The sequence below is a fragment of the Grampus griseus genome (genome assembly GCF_964374135.1).
Source record: "Grampus griseus genome assembly, chromosome: 20".
Taxonomy (NCBI): domain Eukaryota; kingdom Metazoa; phylum Chordata; class Mammalia; order Artiodactyla; family Delphinidae; genus Grampus; species Grampus griseus.
Genome location: NC_139014.1, coordinates 43,093,559 through 43,117,143, shown reverse-complemented (window position 1 = coordinate 43,117,143; position 23,585 = coordinate 43,093,559). Strand labels below are relative to the sequence as shown.

General features: G+C 47.8%; 1 protein-coding gene across 1 annotated transcript in view; it reads left to right on the top strand.

The window, feature by feature from the left end:
• The window catches only part of DNAH9 (dynein axonemal heavy chain 9), a gene marked incomplete at both ends in the record, with an annotated part of 299,172 nt that extends 277,306 nt beyond the window's left edge, over positions 1-21,866 (top strand). The window contains 6 exons of the mRNA XM_082678963.1: positions 1,185-1,376; positions 2,750-2,941; positions 4,987-5,157; positions 9,521-9,703; positions 16,877-17,266; positions 21,639-21,866. Of these exons, the coding sequence (XP_082535089.1) occupies positions 1,185-1,376; positions 2,750-2,941; positions 4,987-5,157; positions 9,521-9,703; positions 16,877-17,266; positions 21,639-21,866 (1,356 nt within the window). The remainder of the gene's footprint in view (positions 1-1,184; positions 1,377-2,749; positions 2,942-4,986; positions 5,158-9,520; positions 9,704-16,876; positions 17,267-21,638) is intronic.
• Positions 21,867-23,585: the final 1,719 nt, after the last annotated feature.

Below are 23,585 nucleotides of genomic sequence, written 5' to 3'. Positions count from 1 at the left end.
CCGTACCTTCAAGGCAAGTATGGTACCCAACCAAGGCACCAGAGTGACCCCCACATATCCAGAAAGACAGGGAGACTGTGTCACGGGTTCTCCATGGAAAAAATCAGACCTTCCGGAAGCTTAACCTCTCCCACCGCCTCCGCTCTCCTCCTCCCCACGTAAGCGACGTCTAAGGGCCACTTCTTAGAAGAAATGCCAGGGCTGAACTCAGTCCAGTTCGTGTGAGCTTTCAAAGTGCCTCTCGTGGGCTCTACCTGCCACATCTTGCTCCTTCCTGAACAGAGAGGAGCTCACTCAGAGGACATGCTTAATTCCAAAGAATCCAGGGCTCTTGTTCTAACGGCCCTTCAAAATGCAGGTTTTCCCCTCCCCACCATCATCACCATCCCCCTTAAAATCTAAGCGCAATTCCACTGACTCCCTCTGGACCCTCTCTTGCTCCTCTTTTCTTCCATCTGCCCCGTCTTTCATCCTCTCTTCCTGAGCCACGCCGTCTCTCCCGCCTTGTGCTTTGCAGTCGGGACCCCTAGGAGGTCTTGCTTCTGCAGCCACATGTCCGATCACCCCTGCTCTGCTTCAGAGGAGGCATTAGGATGGGAAGGGCAGGGCACGGCACCCCTCGGCCTCTTGTGGCTCCGACTCCCACCCCCGCCCCACTTCCCGCAGCTCCCCCAGCAGATGAGCCGTGGATTCTTCAGTCACACAGGCAGTAATTACACCTACTAAGATTCCATGATGGGCAAGAAAAACATGGCAGGAAGGAGGGAAATCAGAGATGATGCTGTGGGAGTCCCCTCCCACCTCCCAGCGCAAAGTGCCATTAACAGGAAAACACGATGCTCCCCTGGCCACTACCCCTTTTTCCGTTAGCTGTGCTTGGGAACCTCATTAGCACATCCGTGTGTGTGAACTTGAACTGTAAACCAAACCCCGTTATAAGCTGAATCTAAACCTTAGCTCTGATTCTAGACTAAAACCCAGCCCCTCTGCAGGGTCCCCTCAAACGCGATTCCATGTCTGTCCACAGAGCAACCCACGGTCCTGCTGGAGCTCAAACCCTCACGGGAACACAGCAGCCCTGCCATCCTAACCCACACCATGCTGCCCACCTGTTAGGGCACGGTGTAAGGCCTGCCCTGCACCACGGCAGCTCTGTGCTAACACCGAGCAACATTTCCTTTCAGGACACGCTGGAGTTGTGTTCCCGGGAGACAGAGTTTAAGAGCATCCTCTTTGCACTTTGCTACTTTCACGCCGTGGTGGCAGAAAGAAGAAAGTTTGGGCCCCAGGGGTGGAATCGCTCCTACCCCTTCAACACTGGGGACCTCACCATCTCTGTGAACGTGCTCTACAACTTCCTGGAGGCCAACGTGAAGGTAAAGTTTCCGGCAGCGCGGAGTGAATCGGGGGGGCACCTCTGAGAAGGATGATGTGGCATCGGCACAGCCAGAAAGGGGCGTCCTCACCGGGGCAGGTCTACACCCTCCCCAAGGGGAGTGAGCAAGTGCAAGTTTACCACAGGGGCAACCCCAAGGCCAGTGTGAGGCTGAGGAGTGAGTACCATGGTGGTGGGGGGGCCAAGAAAGCTCAGGAAGCCCAGTTAGTGCCTCACACCTGGTGTGAGCCACCCACTGGTGTCAGTCTCAGGGCCCCCCAGACCACCCTGTGCGCTCCCAGCGTTGCCGGGGGCAGTGATCGGCAGGAAGAGACCCCACACTCACCTGATACGAACTCCCAATTTAACTCGCCAAGGCAGACCTTCTCGTGGTGCGCGCAGCTCCTGGCGTGAGCACGGTCTTGCGGAAGTTAAAGAAGCTAAACTCTGGCCACACCTCACCTCCTTTCTCCTCTGTCTGACGTCTCCATCCTACAAAACACACTAACAATCCACGCTCTTCCAGTTAAGGGCATGTGTACGCCATAAGGCTCTTCTGGTTCATGGACCAAACACAGCATCCTTTGGGAGACAATGAAGCCAGCCCAGATGCAGTGCCTCTGCCTCCGGTTCCAGGGTCCTGGGAAGCCCACCACACAGCACACCAACCCTTCACCTGCCGCGACCACGCGGCTTTCTCCAGGTGGCTTCCACCCCTGTCTCTAACACCCATGAACTTGTGTGCTGTATTTCATTCACTTTGAACTTTCCAAGGAGACGATTAATTAATATGCTAATTAATGGCAGGAAATGGGAGAAGTACCCATGCCCTCGCTTTCCTCCGTTCGACACTGGCATGATTAAAGGACCCATAGGTAGAGACTGACTTCACTGCCACAGTTAATGACTGTGAAAGAGGGAAGGCATGTGTGCAAGAGTGCTGGCGTCTTACCTCTTCTCACTCTTTTTTTTTTTTTTTTTGCGGTACGGGCCTCTCACTGTTTTGGCCTCTCCCACTGCGGAGCACAGGCTCCGGACGCGCAGGCCCAGCGGCCATGGCTCACGGACCCAGCTGCTCCGCGGCACGTGGGATCTTCCCGGACCGGGGCACGAACCAACGTCCCCTGCATCGGCAGGCGGACTCCCAACCACTGCGCCACTAGGGAAGCCCTCTTCTCACTCTTTGATGTAATTCCTCCAGCGTTTAATGAGCTCCCACGTGTGCCCGACCCCGCTGGGCACCAGGGGAGCTTGGATGAATAAGACATTGTCCCTAATCTCAGGAACCACCCTATCTTGTGGCTCACGCTCTGTCCACACATTGGGCCATCCCAAGGCCTGCGTGGAGATCTTCCTTTCCTTCCTGTCTCTCAGGTCCCCTATGATGACTTGCGCTACCTCTTTGGTGAGATCATGTACGGAGGCCATATCACTGATGAGTGGGACAGGAGACTCTGCAGGACCTACCTGGAGGAATTCATCAAACCAGAAATGCTGGAAGGAGAGCTGTCCCTGGCCCCAGGTTTCCCCCTCCCAGGCAACATGGACTACAATGCTTACCACCAGGTAGGGACCTGGGTCTCTCCCCAAAGGACTGGAGATGCACATGCAGGGCCAGGGAAGCCCAGCTTAAAGAGCCGAGGTCACATCCAGCGTGGCTCTCAGCCTGTTCAATCTGAGAGCTACTAAAGGATTTCTAGCCTCAAATTAGTGATAAAGTTGAACTTTTAGAGATCTTTTTATTCTTGATGTTTAGCTCAATCATTCTATTTGGTGCTCTTTTCTACAAACAACATCTCGGGCATTTATCTGATTGTTTCCATTCAGGATATTGACACAACCATTAGGAGCAAAAATTTAGGTAAGAACTTAGCCAACTTTTGGTAAAGATTATATTAGTGGTTCTAAATAACTTCAGAGGGACATGATCTTGTGGGCAGATCACTCACCCCTCCTATTCTCTGTTGGTTGCTGTGAACACAGACACACGTACACATACCAAGAAAACATTCGCATGGAGTTTTTTCATACTCTCACTTTGGGTTTTCATTTTACTATTACTTCAGCTATTTTTTTATTTTTATTTTTTTTTTGCGGTACGCGGGCCTCCCACCGCTGTGGCCTCTCCCGCCGCGGAGCACAGGCTCCGGACGCGCAGGCGCAGCGGCCACGGCCCACGGGCACGAACCCGTGTCCCCTGCATCAGCAGGCGGACCCCCAACCACTGCGCCACCAGGGAAGCCCACTTCAGCTATTTTTAAGGTGTGCATCTTTGCCTATTTACCCCACCATGAAAATGTATTAAAAAGGAATTCAAACAAAAAAACCTTTTTTGTTGCTTGACTTTTGAACATCCCTAAAAGAACTCTTGAATACCAAACTTAAGGGAAATACTGGTCATAGGAACATTAACTACAATCTTTAAACAAATTTTTAATTCCTAAAGTTTAAGAAGGTACGTCATAAAAGTTATTTGACCCAGAAAAACTAGGCTTATGAGAAGAAATTAAAAACAATAATTCTCTTGAAAGTAAATAAAAGAATTTTAAAAATAAATGCTTTGAAGGCCTTAGCCAAGAAAGTTGTGCAAGAGCGTCCCCTACTGTCTGTGGAACAAATGCAGGTGATGGGCAATGATAACATGGTTTGCACATTTCCAGAAGACTTCGGTAGAGTTCCCCTTTCTCCATACCTCTCTTTAATCTGTCAGGAGATGCTTATAGGGCTTACCAGGAGTCCAGGAGTGTGCTGGGTGCTGGAAGAAATGCAAAAATAAACACGCAAATTTGCCTTTAAGGAATGAGCCATCTTTTACTTAGACTAGATGTTACCAACACCAAGAAATTATCAAAGCTAAACTTGAGGGGTATTTTTTCGCTGTAATGGAGAGAATTGGCACAGAGTGCTCAGAAACATTTGGAGAAGGAAGTCAGTTTTACATGCTGGGGAGGATTTTTTAGGGATGGCAGCCTATGGCCCACCACAACTGACCACAGAGATGTGGTGTTTGGAGAAACGTTGTTTTAAATGTTTTTAATTCGAATGCTTTCTGCCAGAAGCAAAGCTCACTTCATCCTACACCAGGATTCACACATTTATTTTGCATACATGGCCCCATGTTTGCATTCAGGTTTATCATCCCTGATTTAAATAAACAGAGGGGAGAGAAAAGGAAGTTAAGCAGGGAGGGCTTGGTAAAATTCCCAGGCAGGAAAAGTATCTCTGAGGGACTCTGAGAAGTCCTCCTTGTGTGTGGGGGGGGGGACAGGTGTAGGTCAGGGCACCGTGGGAGGGGCTGAGATTGGAGATGAATAAAGTCAGCTAAGCTTCCCCCAAAAGAATGAGCTCATGAATGTGGAGGTTCTGGAAAACCAGCCGGGCATACACAAACGGACGGTGTAAGGATGTGCCCTAACAGGTGGGCAGCACGCTGAGGTCGGCCAGCATCGGTGAGTGGCGTCCCCATGGAGGGCGTCCACCTGGAGGGCCAGAGGGGCCCCGGCGTCAGAGGCCTGCTCCGGCCCACTGACTGCCCTGCAGAGGACTAGTCAGGTGGGAGATGGGAGACACGTCTCGTTGGTTTTCAAGTGAACTTGCCCTTGACTTTTTAGTACATCGACGCCGAGCTGCCCCCAGAGTCGCCGCATCTCTACGGCCTCCATCCGAACGCGGAGATCGGCTTCCTGACCCAGACTTCGGAGAAGCTCTTTCGCACGGTGCTGGAGCTGCAGCCCCGGGACAGCCAGGCCGGAGATGGAGCGGGGTCCGCAAGAGAAGAAAAGGTATATGGAGGGGTTGCCCGAGATATTCTGGGGAGCCCAGGACTGCCGAGGTCGCCCTTTCTTCCGCCGGCCGCGTTGGGCTCCACAGCGCAGACCGCACGGCGTGCGTCTTCCCCGCGCATGGCTGGTCCAGCCTCGCCGCGCAGACCCTTCGCCTCCGAGGGACCCGCCGCAGTCACGTGACCAGGCGGGCCCTCGGGGTACCTGGTAGGACGTCCCTGCCGCTGGGTGTGGCAGTGCTTCACTCCTTCCCCCAAAGGCAGGTTTTATTCCGTTTGTCTGCCAACGTGAAGAAAGGGCAGAGCTGAACAATCGTGGTTTGGGAACCTCGAAACGGACCTCATGGTTCCTTTCCCAAACTAAGTAATTATGGGTGGGGAGCTGTCCCTAGACACCCCACCCTCACTCCGCCAACTAGACGCTCGCGTGGACGAACTCGCTCCTCTTTAAGACGAAAATGCGGTCTCTTTGTGGGAAGGACAGTTAGTCCCCGAGTCTCCTAACGCACAGCTAGTGCTACTAAGCACAGGACTTCCCGAAACTTCAGGAAGGTGGAGGGGAATTGTTGGGTGGAAAGCCAGAGGAGGGTGCCGTGTGGGTGTAGGGTGACCAGAGGCAACCTGGGAGCTCTGTTCCTGGTGAGGGCGCAGCAGAGGGCAGAAAAGGGAGGGGCTCAAAGTGAACCTTCTCTGTGATGCTTAAGGCAGTTCAGTTTCCAACAGATGCGTCTGCTTCACCCCACCTCCCGTCCAGAGTACTACCCGGCTTCCTTTAGTGAGAGGTTCCCTTGTTACAAGGAAACATACTTGGCAGATTAAGGATTAAAAAACCTGGAGAGTTATCGAACTTTTAGGCTTCAGGGATTGATTTTAGGAAAACAAACTGACTGATAGTAAAGGAGCTGGATGTTTGTTTAAAGGTATGGAGTGATGTCATTAAAATGAGTCTCAATTTTAATATGCCTCGGAATGAGCTAGGGAGCATCGATTCTGGGGTCTGGGGTTAGGCCCAGGAATTTGCAGCCCAGGGACTGTGATGCAGGTGAGCCTACTCTGAGAAAGCTGCTCTAAACCCCACTACTCAACCTCTTTTACTCTTTGATGCATAGGATATAATTTGAGAACAAAAGGAAGATAAGAAAGTTTATGTTGCCCAGAATCCAAACCACCTAGCATCAAAAATGTTCCTAGCTTAAAAATGAAAAGGATGGGACTATGTGAGTAATAGGCTTAGGATTCTTCGGGCAGCATTAAAGGAAGCTTCTAGTTCTTGTCATTTCCCTTCTTCTGACCACTTCAAGAAATGGTGTGTGTGTGTTTGTGTATGTCAGAGATGAATGAAGTACGATCACTTGCCAAACTCTGGAGAACCCAACTGCAGCACAGATACCGGGAAGTGGGCAGATTGCGCTAATATACAGATATTACCCATGGAGGAAAAAGAAGGAGAGAGAAAAAGAGGGGAAAGGGGAAAAGGACACAAAAGAAATTCACGTAATAATACAAATGGCCAAGAAAAATTGTAAAATATTCTCAACATCGCTCATAACTAAATGGAGTTAAGTGAAATATTATTTTTCACACAATGGTAAAATTTTTTTAATGTGAGGATATCCAGTGGTGAGAACATAAGAAAAGATGTACTCCCATCTCTGTTAGTAGAGGTTTAAATTGTAGAGCAATCTGACAATAGCACCTAAAGTTTAAAATGTTCATATATTTTACTCATAATTCTATTCCTAGGAATTCAACCAGTGGAAACACTCAAAAGGGCACAGATGTTATGATATACTTCTTTATTGCAGGATTGTTTATAGTAGTAGAAATGATAAACAGACCAAATACCATCAATAGGGGGATGACTCAATAACTTATGCTATGCCAAAACAGTGAAATAATATATACTGTTAAAAAAACAAGGTAAATCCATAAGTACTAACAAGGGAATGTGTTCAAGATATATTATTAGGTGAGAAAAGCAAGCTGAGGGACTTCTCTGGCGGTCCAGTGGTTAAGACTCTGAGCTTCCACTGCTGGGGGCATGGATTCTATCCCTGGTTGGGGAACTAAGATCCCGCAGGCCACATGGTGTGGCCAAAAGAAAACAAAAACAAAACACAAAAAAAGCAAACTGAAAAATCTGTGTGTATTATGATTCCATTTGTGATAGATAGAAAGAGAAGGAGGTGGGGAGGGAAGGGAGAGCGATGGAGGGAAGAGAAGCAGCAAGGCAGGAAGGAAGATACGGCAGACGTGATAAATATGGGGATGGGTGGATGGATAGATGGATGATGGATGGATGATGGATAGATAGGGTCATATGCATTGAAGGACACCTGCAGAAATTATAAACCAATCATTAACAGTGCTTTTTTTCCCCCTTTGAAGGAAGAGGCAAAATTGTGGGAGGATTTTGCTTCTAATATCAGATGAATCTGTAATATTTAGATTTTTATGATAAGCATTTATTACTTTTCCAAAAGGAAAAAAAAACAGAAGTGTTTGCTCGTGGAAGTAACGTAGACCACATCCCTTGGCATGCACTGCTCCCATCTGAAGTGTCCTCTCTATGTCTGTGGATTTGCTCCCTCCTCAGGCAGGGTCTCCAAGTCCTCCAAGGCCTGATCAGTGACGGAAGAGAGCTGTTTCCCCATGTTCAATATGTTTTGAAACAATAGCTCCAGACTATCTTTTCATTTTTTTGTGAATAATGTCCAAATGACAGCTTGCTGATACAGGGCTGTTTCTTCAAATTCAGCTCCAGAGACAGAACTATGACGTAGTTTTAGCCATTTGTCTTCTGTCTCAGCAGCAGCTTCCAGGTACTGTTAAAATTCCATTCCAGTTTTTGCTATGACAGAGCCAGAGACCCATTTGTGACACGGTTATGAGTTTTTACTTTCTTTTCTTCTAACATCAGCTCTTTTCCTAGATAATGTATTGTCTGTTAACAATACAAGGCAAAATTAATATTAATAATCCTGTACACGTATAGGGTCCTTTGTAGCTTTCACATGCTGCCACATTCATCACCTCTTTTGGTTTGATCTCTTCACCAGCCCTGGGAGTTGGCAGGGGAGGGGGCAGTGGAGAAAGTTGCTCTTGGAAATTTTTAATAGATGAGAAAATTGAGGTCTAAATGACTTGCTTAAATTCACACGGGTGATACATAACAACGCCGTATTAACTCAGTCAGCGTTCTTTGGTTGCAATGAACAGAGGCCAGTTTTGCTGAAATAGGCAAGAAATAGCTCACTGTATCAAAGGAATACACTGAAGAAAGGATAGAAACCACAGTGGCTCTGGGGTCCCAGGGAGAGAGAAGAGTGGACCATCGCACTTCCCTCCACTTTCTGCACCTAAATCCTGGGCTTGAGATTCAATTTTCATGCTCCTGGGAAAGATCATCTGATTGGCCCACTTGAGTCAGTGGAGGGCTGGGCCTGGTGACTGTGCCCCAAAACAGTGGGAAAGAGGTAATTTCACAAAAGGAGACAGGGACCCGTCATTAGAAGAAGAGGGATGAGATGAACGCACCAAAACAACATCCACCACACACGTCCACCAGCTCTCCTGACTCCAGGCAGGGCTAGAAATGGAGCCCTGGCTCCCTCTCTCCCTCCCTCCAGCCCCTCTGCCAGCCACAGTAAGTGGCTGCACTAGTAAGTCTGCACTTTCTCGTTTTTCCTTCTCTGCTGACAGAGCTCCTGGGCTTTACCCATTTGCTTCAAAATGGCGGACTCAGCCTCCCAGTGCTTGCCCCCCACACAGCCCAGAGCCTCGGTGCCTCAATTCCAGTTTTCCTGGAGAGAGGCCCTGATTGTTCTAGCTGCCCTGGTCTGATTAGCTGACAGTCTGTGTGACAAAAGGGTCCGTGGGGTGTGGGAGGAGGTTTATATGAGCTGTGGCGATGCTTCTTCCAGGACCCAAGGACAGGAACTGCAGTGCAGCCTCGTGGAAACTCCGAATGGAATGTTTACATGTCTCCATCACTGCCGCTCATCGCCGCGGCTTCCCGTGCTTCCAAATGACCGCCCTAGGCCCAAGTCTGTCCTATGCCCTCCTAGCTCGATTCCCACAGCTAGCAGGGTCAGTCTCTGGGTTTTTCAACTCCCAGTTCTCAGAAAGGCCTCTGTGTTCATCCTTTTCAGCTGGTCCCAGGAGTCACAGAGAGCTGGCCAGCCTATACGGGAGGCCTTGCTGCGGCTGGCCCTCAGCCCCTGACCCAGTTGGCCTCAGCAAGCGGGCAAGGGTGTGCCCAGGGCACGGATGACTGGCATCTTTAGTGCCACGTGGCGGGGGAATGGAGGCCTTCTGGAGAAGTTGAACCCCGTCTTAACCTTGTGTTTCCTGTTGTGGGGCAGGTCAAGGCCGCCCTGGAAGAAATATTGGAGCGGGTGACAGATGAGTTTAACATCCCAGAACTGATGGCCAAAACAGAGGAGCGCACCCCCTACGTGGTCGTGGCACTCCAGGAGTGCAAACGGATGAACGTCCTCACCCGAGAGATTCAGCGCTCCCTGCGAGAGCTAGACCTCGGATTAAAGGTGGGCGAGGCTGGGGGCGGGGGAGGGAGGGCATTGCCCGCAGGAACCCCTTGTGGGAGGAGCGCCAGGGGAGCTGGAGAGCAGTGGTCACAGCAGCCTCACTGCCTAAGATGGTGCCACTCCTAGAAACCAGAGTCTGGCCAGGCTGCAGGGAGGGTAAGACAGGCTCTGAAGCTGGGAGCTGGGAAGGCAGAATGAGCTGTGACTGGCAAGCTGCCCGGGAGCCCATGCTCTGAGTGCCGAGGAGAAGAGAAGTCTTGATGCCCTGTGTCTTCTGCTGACATGGGTGGTGTTGCTTTCATGGGACGTAGAAGTGTGTGCTGCATCAAAGCACAGGTTCTAGACAGCCCTGCACCACATCCCAGCTCTGCTGCCTCCTCGCTGTGTGGCCTTAGAGTGACTTAAGTCTCACTGCATCTCAGTTTCTTCACCTGTAAAACAGGGATAGTGGTCCTACTTCATAGGGCTTTGGGGAGGATTCAATCAATAGGTTTGCATAGAATGTTTAGAGCAATGCCCGGCACGTGGCCAGTACCCAGAAGTGTAAGCTGATGCATTATTATTACCACCCGTCAGGGGAAAGGAAAGAACTTTAATCTTCTGCAACCTCATGGTTATCTGAAAGGCCCGAGATGCTGCACAAGCTCTGACGTTTCTCATGAGCAATGAAAGAATCTATTATTTATACCACCAATTATGTAAATAGATCTGTTTTATTCACCATAAGATAATTCCATCAAGGGCCCAACACAAAGCCAAACAGATCACCTGCATGATAGGTGAGTGGGAGGTCCTGCTGCCTTTGAGGAGCTGAGGAAAGTAACTGTTGTCCGTTTACACTGGCACATTTATTAAAATAATTGTAACCCCAGACAGAGGGAAAGTGAGAACCCAGTTTTGTAGGCAGCAGGGAAAGCTCAGCCCAGCCCTGGATGTCCAGGCCTGTGATGTGCTGCCGCCCTTGTGCCTGCCTCTTGGAGTCGTATGACCACTGTCACGGGTGCAGAGGACACACAACCATGAGCGTCTTCACATGTGGTCACATAGAAACTATGAAGTAGACTGAGAAATCTGGGTGAGTTTTCTTCAGTCTGTTAATTCCCATTCGGCCCCAATATGGATAGAAGGAAATAAGGAGAAAGGAGAGACGGGAAAGGATGTCGAAGGCTGAGGCTGTTTGACAATGTTACCAAATTATGCGCCGGCTTGTAATCAAAGGAAATACAGAATTCCATAGAACAATCTCAAACGTAAATAAGGACCTTGCCGGTCATTTGATGTGGTTCGGTTCCCTAGGTACGCAGGTATATATTCATAATTATCTTGAGCTTGTTTGTTGCAGTCTTAGCTTAGTGAATGTGTGCAATTTGCTGCAGTCTATCTACCCATCCGACCTCCTATTCATTCACTCATTTTTCTTTCAAGAGCCTTCGCCGCGGTTTGGTGTCATGGATCCCAGTGCGTGCCTGGGTGAGGATGAAGGGGTGGGGAGGGAGTTACTCTTTTCTTCCAGTCTAGCTCGAGCAGGGCTGGTGGATGGCCAGCCTCGGTGCTCTGCCCTTGGGGAGACAGCGGAGACTGACAGGGGAGCCTTCCTCTCCAGACGGACAGTCTGGCGGGAAAACGAGCATACAAATGGATTACAGTACCAGGCAGGATTGATTCAGTGCCACACAGAGAGAGGTGCGAGAAGAAAGGAAGAAATAAGTATGTGGAATCAGGGATGGCCCCAGCGGAGAAGTGGCATGCAGGGGGCTTTGGAGGAAGAGTAGGATTGTGACATGTGGCAATAAGAAGAATCTTCTAGAAGTCCCAAGGTGAGGAACCCTAAGCCTGTTCTAACAGTTAACTTAGTTTGGCTGGAGCAGAGGGTCCCCCAGGTGAGTAAGAGTGATATGGTGAACTTCTAAAGGTGACTGGTGGTGACAACATTGACCCAGAAGCAGTCAGGACAACGGTCTATTGCCTTTTTCTCCTGGTCCCCTGTGAGCAGGGGGACAGACAGAGCAATCTTCGCTAAAAAACGCTGTCATGAAAACCCAGTCTCATTAGGACAGGGCCCCAAACTGGCCTGGTCATCAGACTCCCTGGGGGCGTCATCCCAATATGTGTTCCTATCTCCACCCTCCAGTCCCACCAACCTGTGGAGCTGGGGTCTGGAAACCTATATTTTTAGCCAGCAGCTGGGTAATTCTTGTGGCGAGACAAGTTTGTGAATAGCCTTAAGGCAAGTAGGTAGAAGAAAAGATGGACAGATGTCTTCATGGAACAGTGAAGTTGCAAGGGTACAGCGGCAGAGTTCAGAGAAGGAAAAGTTTCCAAGTCTGGGGAAGAGGTTAAGCTGAGCTGCAAGAAATGGGAGTCAGAGAGGAAACAGCTGAAGGGAGCAACTGAAACAGGAGGGGTTCACAGGACAGCCTGGCATGTGCGGGAGACGTGAGGGCCCCACTGGACAGCAGCTGGTACATGGAGCGGTGAGGAGCTCACATCCCAGCTCCCAGCGGAACATGGAAGGGGAAGCATAATGGGAGGAGAGGAAAATCTGAGCGACGTTTTCCTTCCGGTCCTTTCTTTCTCTTTAACAGACACTCTGAAGTTCTAGGACTGTTTTAGGCGGAGCACAGGGAGATGTGGGGCAACCCACACTACCCAGCACATCAAACAGACAAACCCAAATGCCCTGCCCAGACTGGGCACCAAATTAGAAAATGTCTGACTTTTTAAGTCATTAAGTCAATACCCTCAGCATTTTTTATTACGAAATTTTTATTCATAGTTGGCTGGATGGGAAACCATAATCCTACCCAAAAGTACTGGCTGAATTGAAAGGCACAGCTCTCTAACCCCTGAGGACTGTGAGAGCCCACAGCACACAGCACACAGAAGTGGCCACCTGGGAGAGGTCTACCAGCCACAACCGTGTCCCCACAGAGAAGAATTCAGGAGAGTCAGACATCTGGCTCTCAGCCTTACACAATGAAGAACCAGGTCCTGTGAGCATCCCAGAGCTGATTGGTCAGAGGTACTGACTCCCACTAACCAAATGCACAAAAGCCTGATGTACAAAACTCCCAAATGCCAGTTTATTCCTTTACAATCCTTTACAACTAGGTATAACTTTCAAAGCGCCATTGACTGATGGCAGCCTGCCCAGAAAATTCTCTACCTGTGTTGGAAAACTACAAGAGAAGCTGGATTCTTATGCACTGTCCAGTATGGTAGCCACTAATGACAGGTTAACACTTGAAATGTGGCTAGTCCAAACTGAAATGTGTTGTAAGTTTAAATTAAACGCCATATTTCAAAGATATAGGACAAAAAGGGGGAAATATCCTATTAATAACTGTTAATATTGATTAAATATTGAAATATTTGACATTTTAAATCTATTAAGTTAAATAACATATTATGAAAATTAATTTTTTCTTTTTATTTATTTATTTTTATTTTTATTTTTTTTTTGCGGTATGCAGGCCTCTCACTGCTGTGGCCTCTTCCGTTGCGGAGCACAGGCTCCGGACGCGCAGGCTCAGCAGCCATGGCTCACGGCCCCAGCCGCTCCGCGGCATGTGGGATCTTCCCGGACCGGGGCACGAACCCGTGTCCCCTGCATCGGCAGGTGGACTCTCAACCACTGCACCACCAGGGAAGCCCCTCTTTTTATTTTTTTAATGTAGCTACTAGGAAATGTAAAATTACACACATGTAATTTTGTGAATTTTAAATGTAAAATTACCCATTCACAACTTGCATTGTATTTCATTTGGGCAGTGCTCTCTTAGATAGAGTCATGGCCAGCCCAGAATCTGGGGCTGGGAAGTATTTTCTATTATTCAGATATTTAATGGCATCAAACATTTCCCCCCTGTGCTTCAGTGGCTAATTGCCCCTCCTAATTGACAAATTCTGTTTTTCTAAACATGTGAAAGATGTTCAGTCTTAAAGCCCAACTTGCTGACTTGGGGAACCGCTCTGGCTCTTTACTCTCATCCGTTGACTCTCATGTGTTGACTTAATAGTTCAGGTTTTGCTTTGGCCCTTTAGTGACATACGGTCACCACCCCACAGGCAGCTGCCCTGGTCCACATGCCTGCTAGAGTGCACAGATGGACCAGCTGCGGTCACCCGCAGTCTGGACGCCAGACTGGGAAGGGTGGAACCCACATCATTCCCACTTCCCTCCACATCTCTTTGCCTCCCGGTGTTTCATTCATGTGAAAGCTGGTTGCAAAGACCACCTTCAGAGGGAAGGAAAAGCAGAAAGGGGCTGACCCTCAGAACAAGGTGCAGCCTGCAGCCCCTGGAGAAGGGCATATGTGGGCGTTGCTGACCCCACATGACGGACGCTGGCCACGTGCCTGCGAGCCCAGAGCACCAGCCACTTTTGACCCTCCAGAGATGCCCTTTACAGATAGACATTCCTGGCCATCCAGAGGCTGGAGTCCTTAGGTTTGGAATGGAGCCTTTGAATCCGCACTTTTAACAAGCGCACTGACTTAAAGCAATGAAGGCCTAGAGGGCAAATCAGGTTTTTATCTTGTATTCTACCTAAGAAAGACTTTGAAAGCATTTATTTATAGGGACAAAAAAAGTGGTTAAGGCCACATCCAGGTAGCCCTCATACCCACCATAAAGCGCCCCCCAGTCTTTAGTTCTCCCTGCTTTCCCTGCAATATGGACATGGAACAAGCCAGTAACACAGGATCCTGAACTACATCATCTTCTTAAGGATTTAGTGTTCTCTTTGTGAGTTTTCTTTTTGTCGACTCTTGACCTATAAGCACATAAGTGCAGACATTAATCCGTGTTCCACGGGATCCAGGCAGGGGGAGTTTGAGGAGGTCAGGCTTGAGCAGATGGAAGCAGGTTTCTCTCGCGGGGAACTGGAGTCTTTACAAAAGGCCTGCTTACCCACAGTTTGGCCCAGAAACTTCCCGTCTGCCCACCCCACCTCCACCAATCTGGCAGCACCTGAGGAAACGAATTTTCTCTGAACACCTTTTAGGAAACGCTGTCCCAGAGTCTGTAGGTTTATTCCTCTTTTCCTAAGAAAGGGACCCATATTACACTGAGTGAATTTGGAGTGGGGTTCTCTCTGGTTTCTTCTCAACCCCTCCTCTGAAAGTGAGTCATTTCTATGTCCACTCCAGGTCATGGGCAGATCTGAGTTCAGCACCCTAACCACAAGGTGAACGACTTCTTCTTTTCCTAAATCGTTCCTGCTTCACTCTCAAACGGGCAGAACCTAAGAGCACATTCTTTAAGGCTCCATCGCTCACGCTTTCAATTAGTAAATGCAAGATCATTGTCAGAATAACTTCTAAGCAGATAGAAATTTTTAAGAAAGCCAAGTTACACATTTTATGCTTCCCTGCTGTCAAAATGATTTTAGATTTCTGAAGAGTGTTAAGTATTGCCTATACATTTTTTTATTATCAGATTTTATTTTTAGAGCAGTTGTAGGTTCACAGCAAAATTGAGCAGAAGGCGGAGTTCCCATATCCCCCTCCCCCGACCACACCCAGCCTCCCCATCATCAACACCCCCAGCAGAGTGGCCCATCTGTCACAGCTGGTAAATCTACCCCGACCCCTCCCAATCACAGAGTCCCCTGTAGTTCACATCAGGGTTCACTCCGGGTGGTGTACGTTCTACAGATTTGGACAAATGTGTGATGACATGGATCCGCCGTTTTCGTGTCTTACAGGAGAGTTTCACTGCCCTAATATTGCATATATTTTAATCTAAGCCCATGATTTCTTCTTGCAATGAATGTCAGAGAAATAGAGGTTTATGGGACCTCACCGTTTTCAGAAGTGGCACATCTCTGTGTAAGGCATGGTCACACCGAGTAAGTGATTGAATTAGCCGGGGGCGATAACCAGGCAACAAAGGACTTCTCTGTACCAGCAAACAACTGTGGCTGGCAGAGTCCGGGGCTCCATGTGAGTTCATCTCTATTTGTCTCTCCGCCGCGGCCCTCAGAGATGTGCCAAAGGACCGGGACATTTTCATCCTACTTTTTCCAGTAGTGCTGGCCCAGTCCTGTTAGGTCAGTTGTGGGATGATTCCAGGGCGGGGGACCTTACCTCCCCACCAACTCACATGGCCAACAACATTCACAGGTGCAAAAAACTTCCACAGACACACCCCGACTCAAAACAACCCAAAACAATTCTGTGGGGAAGCAAATTTATTTGGTGTATTATTTATAAAAGCACTTTATAATTATGTGAGTTAATTGGCCATTGAACACTTAAAATTTTTATTTTAAAAGGAAAAATAAATACGGCCTATATCTTTTTCCTTTTAAGTCTATTGGACTTTATTTTTTTGTAATGAGTCTTGATATGTCTACATATCTTCTTATCTGCAGTTTAGCCAGCGTGTATTATTATATACCCATAAACATGTTTTATTAAAACTGCAACATACAGAATTTTTAACACAACCCTGGCAAAAACACATACACTACAGTTTAATTACCAAACAGAAAACTAGGCCTTTCTGTTTAGAGCAGTGCTGTCCAACAGAACCCTCTGTAATGATGAGAATGTTCCGTATCTGTGCTAAGGGCACGGTGCCTGCTGATGACATGAAATGTAGCTAATGTGACTGATAACCTTATAATTTTAACTCACTTGTGCTTAAATAGCTTCATAGGACTGACGGTCATCACATCAGACACGGCAAGCCTTACTGGGTACCCTAACCCCCGTGCAGATGCCGCTGCAGTAGACACGACACCTTCAAGAAATTGCAGATCCTTGGCATAACTAAGGTTACAAAGTTTAATTTAAAGATGGTTTTCAATGTACATCTTCCTTTACAGATTTCATCTAGCAATTGGAAGAGGATTCCTCCTTCGCTGGAGGAGAACGGAGAAACCCAAGCTTTAGGGTAGGGTGGAATCAGCGTGGAACCCACAGGTGGCTTGAGGTCTGCAGTGGACCTAAACTACTGTCAGTAGATACATGTAGACTCTGATACCACAGGAGTGGGGAGACGACCAGTCTCTGTGAGACAAACCTTGCAGATCAAGTACTAGACAGGGACTGTCATTGTGTCACCGACCCCAGCCGTCATCTCCTGTCTTCCCAAAGATCCCCGAGGCCAGCTGTTTCCAGGGACTTGCTGCCCCTCACTCTTTCCCCTCTCATTCTTTGTCTTCAGGGGGAGCTGACCATGACCAGTGACATGGAGAACTTACAGGACGCTCTGTACCTAGACACAGTTCCAGAGCCCTGGGCCAGGCGCGCCTACCCTTCCACTGCAGGCCTGGCAGCCTGGTTTTTGGACCTGCTCAACCGAATCAGGGAGTTGGAGGCCTGGACAGGTGACTTTACGATGCCTCCCACTGTGTGGTTGACAGGCTTCTTCAACCCTCAGTCCTTCCTGACCGCCATCATGCAGTCCACGGCCCGCAAGAATGAGTGGCCCCTGGACCAGATGGCCTTGCAATGTGACGTGACAAAGAAGAACAGAGAGGAATTCAGGAGCCCCCCTCGGGAAGGGGCCTACATCCATGGCCTCTTCATGGAAGGCGCTCGCTGGGATGCACAGGTAAATCCTGGGATGAGCCAAAGGGCATCCCCAGTGGGCTGATTACATACACATTGCCCCCTGTAAAGTACAATTGCTAAAAGGGATGCCCTTTTTTTTTTTTTTTTTTTTTTTGCGGTATGCAGGCCTCTCACTGCTGTGGCCTCTTCCGTTGCGGAGCACAGGCTCCGGACGCGCAGGCTCAGCGGCCACGGCTTACGGGCCCAGCCGCTCCGCGGCACGTGGGATCTTCCCGGACCAGGGCACGAACCCGTGTCCCCTGCATCGGCAGGCCCACCAGGGAAGCCCAGGGATGCCCTTTGAACATCCCTTGAGGCTGTCAAATCATTTCTATGTAGCCAAGGATGACATAAAGAGCGCAGAGTGAGTAGAGAGGTTAAAAGCAACAGACTAGCTGGATCTGAATCCCAGCACTACCGCTTACTAATTCTGTGAAAAATCTCAGTTTACTCAACTGTTTTTTAAAAAATATTTATTTAATTTATTTATTTGGCTATGCCGGGTCTTAGTTGTGGCACGTGGGATCTTTGTTGTGGCACGCAGGATCTTTAGTTGCGGCATGCGGGCTCTTAGTTTCGGCATGTGGGATCTAGTTCCCTGACCAGGGATCGAACCCAGGCCCCCTGCATTGGGAGTGAAGAGTCTTAACCACTGGACCACCAGGGAAGTCCCTACTCAACTGTTAAATGGGAAAACAGAGTTGCTGTGATGATTAAACGAATTAATATGCAAGACACTTAGAACAGTACCTGGTACATAGGGAGTGCTCAAAACTTGTTGTGCGACCTGGGGGTATCATTTCACCTCCCTGGTCCACTTTCCTCATTCATGAGCTCTTGGAGGGCAGGAATCCCTCCTACTTTTTACACTGCTACGTGTTAGCAAAGGGGTGCCAGTGATATCATTTAAAGTGACACTTTGAATGGATTCCTCACTGCAGGCTAGTACAAATTTGAGTCAGCATAAGATCAGAAAAGATGTTTTGTCTCCGATAGGAAACTAGCAAACAAGCACAGGTGGCTGGGATAAATGACATGAACAAGGATGGATAACTCTAGGACAAGTTTACATTTGTTATACACATGATCTGGAAGGACTACTTAGTCAAATATCCCATTTGGCAATATTTGCACTAAACTATTCCTAACAGTCAATACAAAGGAACGTGGGAAAACTATTAGAAGGTCTAGAAGATCCTACAAGTCCACATCAATATGCATAGAGAGCTGTACTAAGTTGAAGAGTGTCCCCTCAAAATTCATGTCCACCCAGAACCTCAAAATGTGACCTATTTGGAAAGGGGTCTTTACAAATGTAATTAGTGAAGATGAGGTCACACTAGAATAGAGTAGGCACTGAACCCAACGATCGATGTCTTTATAAGAGGAGAATGCTCTGTGAAGACGGAGGCAGAGACTGGAGGGGTGCATCTACAGGCCGAGGGAGGCCAAGGGCTGCAGCAACCACCAGACACTAGGGGAAAGGCATGGGACAGGTTCTGCCTCAGAGCCTCCAGAAGGAACCAACCCTACCTACACTTGAAGACTTCTGGCCTGCAGGACTGTGAAAGAATACATTTCTGTTGTTTTGAGCCACTGTCTTTGTGATAATTTTGTTACGGCAGCCCTAGGAAACCAGTCAAGGGCCAACAGAAAGGACGGTAAAGTGGGGCAGTGTTCAAGCAGCCTGAACGTTGAGAAGGAAGCCTACTTCTCTCTCTCCACCTGAACATTTGCACAAGTCTGGCAGTGGAGATCACATGTGGACTGTGTTAGGTGTAGGGTAGCCGGAGCTAGGATACTAAAGATGCCAAAATGAGAGAAGTGCAGGAAAGATAAGTAGGGGGGAAGCTCAGAAGGAGGAGCACTGGCACTGGGGGGACAAAAGGATATTGATTCCAAACAACTGCCTCCCATTTGTTCATTACCTTGTTTCCAAATAATAGAAACAAACAAAAAAATACCACCCGCCCACCAAGAACTCTTGTTCTCAGAGTCTATATCCCAGAAAGCATTCAGCAAAAAGGGACGGGTGGGCTTCCCTGGTGGCGCAGTGGTTGAGAATCTGCCTGCCAGTGCAGGGGACACGGGTTCGAGCCCTGGTCTGGGAAGATCCCACATGCCATGGAGCAACTGGGCCTGTGAGCCACAATTACTGAGCCTGCGCGTCTGGAACCTGTGCTCCGCAACAAGAGAGGCCGCGATAGTGAGAGGCCCGCGCACCGCCATGAAGAGTGGCCCCTGCTTGCCGCAACTAGAGAAAGCCCTCGCACAGAAACGAAGACACAACACAGTCAAAAATAAATATATAAATAAATAAATAAATAAAAGATTACTATTAAAAAAAAGAAAAGGCAAGGGTAAGGATGTCCAAAATTCCTCTCCTCCATAAAACAAGAACATTGGCAGAAAAAAAAAATATATATATATATATACACACATGTATATAAAGATATATATAATAAGATATAATATATATCATATATATAAGATAATAGTATAATAAGGTATATATCAAAATCATATATAATAATTTATATATATATATATATATATATATATATATATATATATATATATACCAGAATCAAACTTGTCAGAACTCCGGAAATTAACCAAAGGCTTTTGGCAACCAGAGCAGTGTTTGTTGAAGAAAAATGACTGAAAAAAGAGCAAGCATTAAATGCAAATGGATTAAACACTACAATTAAAAGGCAGAGATTGGCAGAATGGATTAAATTTTTAAAAACCTGATCCAACTACATGCTGTGTATAAGAGACACACTTTAGATTTAAAGACACAAATAGGTTGAAAGTAAACAGATGGAAAAGACATGCCATGAAAACAGTAACCAAAGAGAGTTGGGGGACTATGCTAATAGTAGACAAAATAGACTTAAAATTGTTATTAGAGAAAAGACAGAAGAGAGAGGAATTGTAGAGACCAAAAAAAGGCATTTTACAGTGATAAAAGGTCCATCCATCAAGAAGATATAACAATGACAAATATATGTGCATCTAACAAAAGAGACCCCAAAATAAAGGAGATGAAAACTGTCAGAACTGAAGGGAGAAACAGACAACTCAACCATAATAACTGACGACATTAACACCCCGCTACTAATGGTGACAGCTAATGGTTATAGAGTTTCTTTCCGGGGTGATAAAAATATTCTGGAATTTAGATAGTGGTGATGACTGTACAAGTTTATAAATATACTAAAAACCAGTGAAATGTACATTTTAAAAGAGTTGGTTTTATGGTATATGGAAAAAGAAAGGTTCTACCCCTGCTGCCACTCCCTACCATAAACAGTCAGTTGTGGGGGACAAGGGGTCCTCACTGTTTACCTTAGTTCTGTTACTTACTATGCCTCATGTCAGCCTCTACCAGAACTGAAGAGGCACATCCTTCCCGTTAAATACATTTCATGGGAATTAAAACAAATTCTGTCCAAGCATAAGGGGCTCAGAATCACCTAGGCACAGGCAAGGAATCCATAAGTCACTCTGGATCATCATTTCCCAAAGTATGTTCAGAAAACCCTAGTGCCACGAGAAATGAATAGGTTGCAAGAAAAGGGTCCTGTGGTCAAATAAGTTTGGGAAAGACTGGGATAAATAAAGTCAAACTGTTTTCTTTACTGCCAGGGCTTCTTGTCTGCAGTGTGCTAGTGTGCACCGTAAAGCTTCAGGTCCAGGGCATGGTAAGCACCACTTCCCAAGCTTATTTCACCAAGGCACCTTTTTGTTCCTCAGAATATTTCTCAGGACTACTAGGAAAAACTTCCCCAGACGGCACTATGGAGACATCTCAGAGAACCAGAGAGAGGCCCCAGCTGGAAAGCTACAGAACGGCCAGGTCCCTGTTACTTGAGTGAAGATAGAACACAGCTCCCTCTGCTCAAAAAGAGAAAATGCTCTAGAGGGTGGAGGACAGCACATAAGAAGCTGGAACAGGACATAACCAAAGCCTTAACATCTAAAGCGTTTGCCGGCAGGGACTGTGTCTTGCTCAGCTTTAAGTCCCTAGCACCTAGCATGACATCTGGCAGATAGCTGCATTCGGTATGCTTACGAAATGACAAAATAAAACTAAGAGAAATTCAAGCCCCAAAGAGATTAATGTGCATATGATAGGCAACAGCTTTCGGAACTCTGCTTCGAGAAGATATTCAGGCTGAAAAACACTGGGAATATGATGTCCACCCCTCCACGGCACCCCATCGTGGGTTGTCGAGAGAACTTAGTAAGGGGGTGGGCCCAGGGCAACCAGGTCTTCCCAGTCTCTCTCCCAGATCTCCCGACAGGAGCAGGCCTGGCTGGCTGAGCTTGGGGCCTGACCTGAGATGTTCTCATGTCCTTGTCCTCAGGCTGGGGTCATCACCGAGGGGAAGCTGAAGGAGCTGGCGCCCCCCATGCCTGTGTTGCTCCTCAAGGCCATCCCCGCAGATAAGCAGGATTGCCGCAGTACCTATCCCTGTCCTGTGTACAAGACTTGTCAGCGAGGACCCACCTACGTGTGGACTTTACACCTGAAGACGAAGGAGAAGCCTTCCAAGTGGGTTCTGGCCGGAGTAGCCTTGCTTCTCCAGGTGTAGCTCCTTGCAGACCCACCGAGGAGACAGAGCTGGGCTGGAGGCTGCCCAGAGGGACCAGTGGAGAGGGTGGACCACAGCCCTAGAGAAAGATGAGAAACCGAAAGCACTCACAGTTCTGAAGAATTCCTTTGGGGAACTCGGAGAGAAGGACCTAAAGTGAGGCAGAGCCAGAGGAGTGTGGACCTGGGAACTAGGGAGAAGAGTCTCGTAACACTGACCCTTTCCTAATAAAGCGATTTGTTCTTCAACTGTGTCTGGTCCAGGCTTTGAGCGTTGCAGAGTCATAAGTTATCATGAAGAGCCCAAGAGAAACGAGCCACAGGCACTTGAGCCCTGACGTCGTTATACAGCCCTACACGCAGCGCCCTAGTTCCCAGCTAGTCCGGGGCCCAGCAGCACCGGCATTGCCCATGAATCAGAGTCTGCATTTTAACAAGCTCCCCAGGTGATTTGTATGCACTTTATGGTTTGAGGAATGTTACTGTGGATCAGGGGGCCACCAAACTTTTTCTGTTAGGGGTCAGATAGTAAATATTTTAGGCTTCGCAGGGCATACTGCTTCTGTTGCCACTGCTCACCTCTACCACTGTAACCCTGAAGCAGCCATAGATGATACCTAAACGAATGGGTGTGGCCACGTTCTAATAAAACTTTACAAAAACAGGCAGTGGGCTAAATTTTGCTGATCACTGCTCTAGAGGATAAGGGAAGTATATATGCAATATTTATCCTTCATTAATCCACACAGCCATTTAACAAGTGTTTAACATATACTTGCCGAGGACAAAACTGCAAACAAGGTGGATTGTTTCCTTGTCTTTCTGTCATCCTTCAGATCATTTAAGAGGGGCCCAAGGAGAACTCTTTCACCTAAAGCTTTTTAACCTAAAAGTTTTCTAGATTTTCCTCTGTGGAACACATTTTCACTGGATGCCCAAAGAGGTCTACAGTTTTAATGAGCTGTAAAGAGCTCTATGGGGGGGCTTGTTGGTTAAGTCGTCTGGGGGTGGGGATTCACCACTCCTTCTAGGATCATTATTTCCACATATCCTTGGAGAGACTTATTTTTGGATTAATTACTATTTAGTACAGTGGTTCTTCATTTTGAGCAGGCATCAGAATCCCCTGGAGGACTTGTTAAAACAAAGATTGCTGGCCCCCACCATTCAGAGTCTGATTCAGTAAGTCTAGGAAATTGCCGATGCTCCAAGTCTGGGGACTGCACTTTGAGAACTCCTGATGCAAAACATAAAAACCCACCCTCCTACAAACCTCTGCTATGAGAACACAGAGTCTCATGCCAATTCCACCATGATTTTCCTGCTTTCTGCCTTGTGGTTCCCACATCCCCCAAAGAAGGGCCTTATTCCTCATCTTCATGCTATAAGAGTTAACAAATTCCTCTGGAATCCAGGGATTCCAACCTAAGTGCTGTCTCTCCTCACATCAGCCAGCAATGTACTTCCCATTGTTTGCCAACAACTTGCAGTTTCTTGCCTACAGTTCATCTGTTCCCATGGAGATAGCTCTGTCCTCCTCCTCAGCATCACGCTTCCTGATCCTCACTGGGAACAGTACAGTGAGAGCAGGCAGAGGACGACCAAGATGGAAGGAAAGTGGTGTCGCGGTACGAGAGCAGGACACTCTGGGTCACGTCAGTTTTGGAGACAAGTGGTCAGGTTAGATATGTGTGTTAATAAACCTCTAGATACACTATAA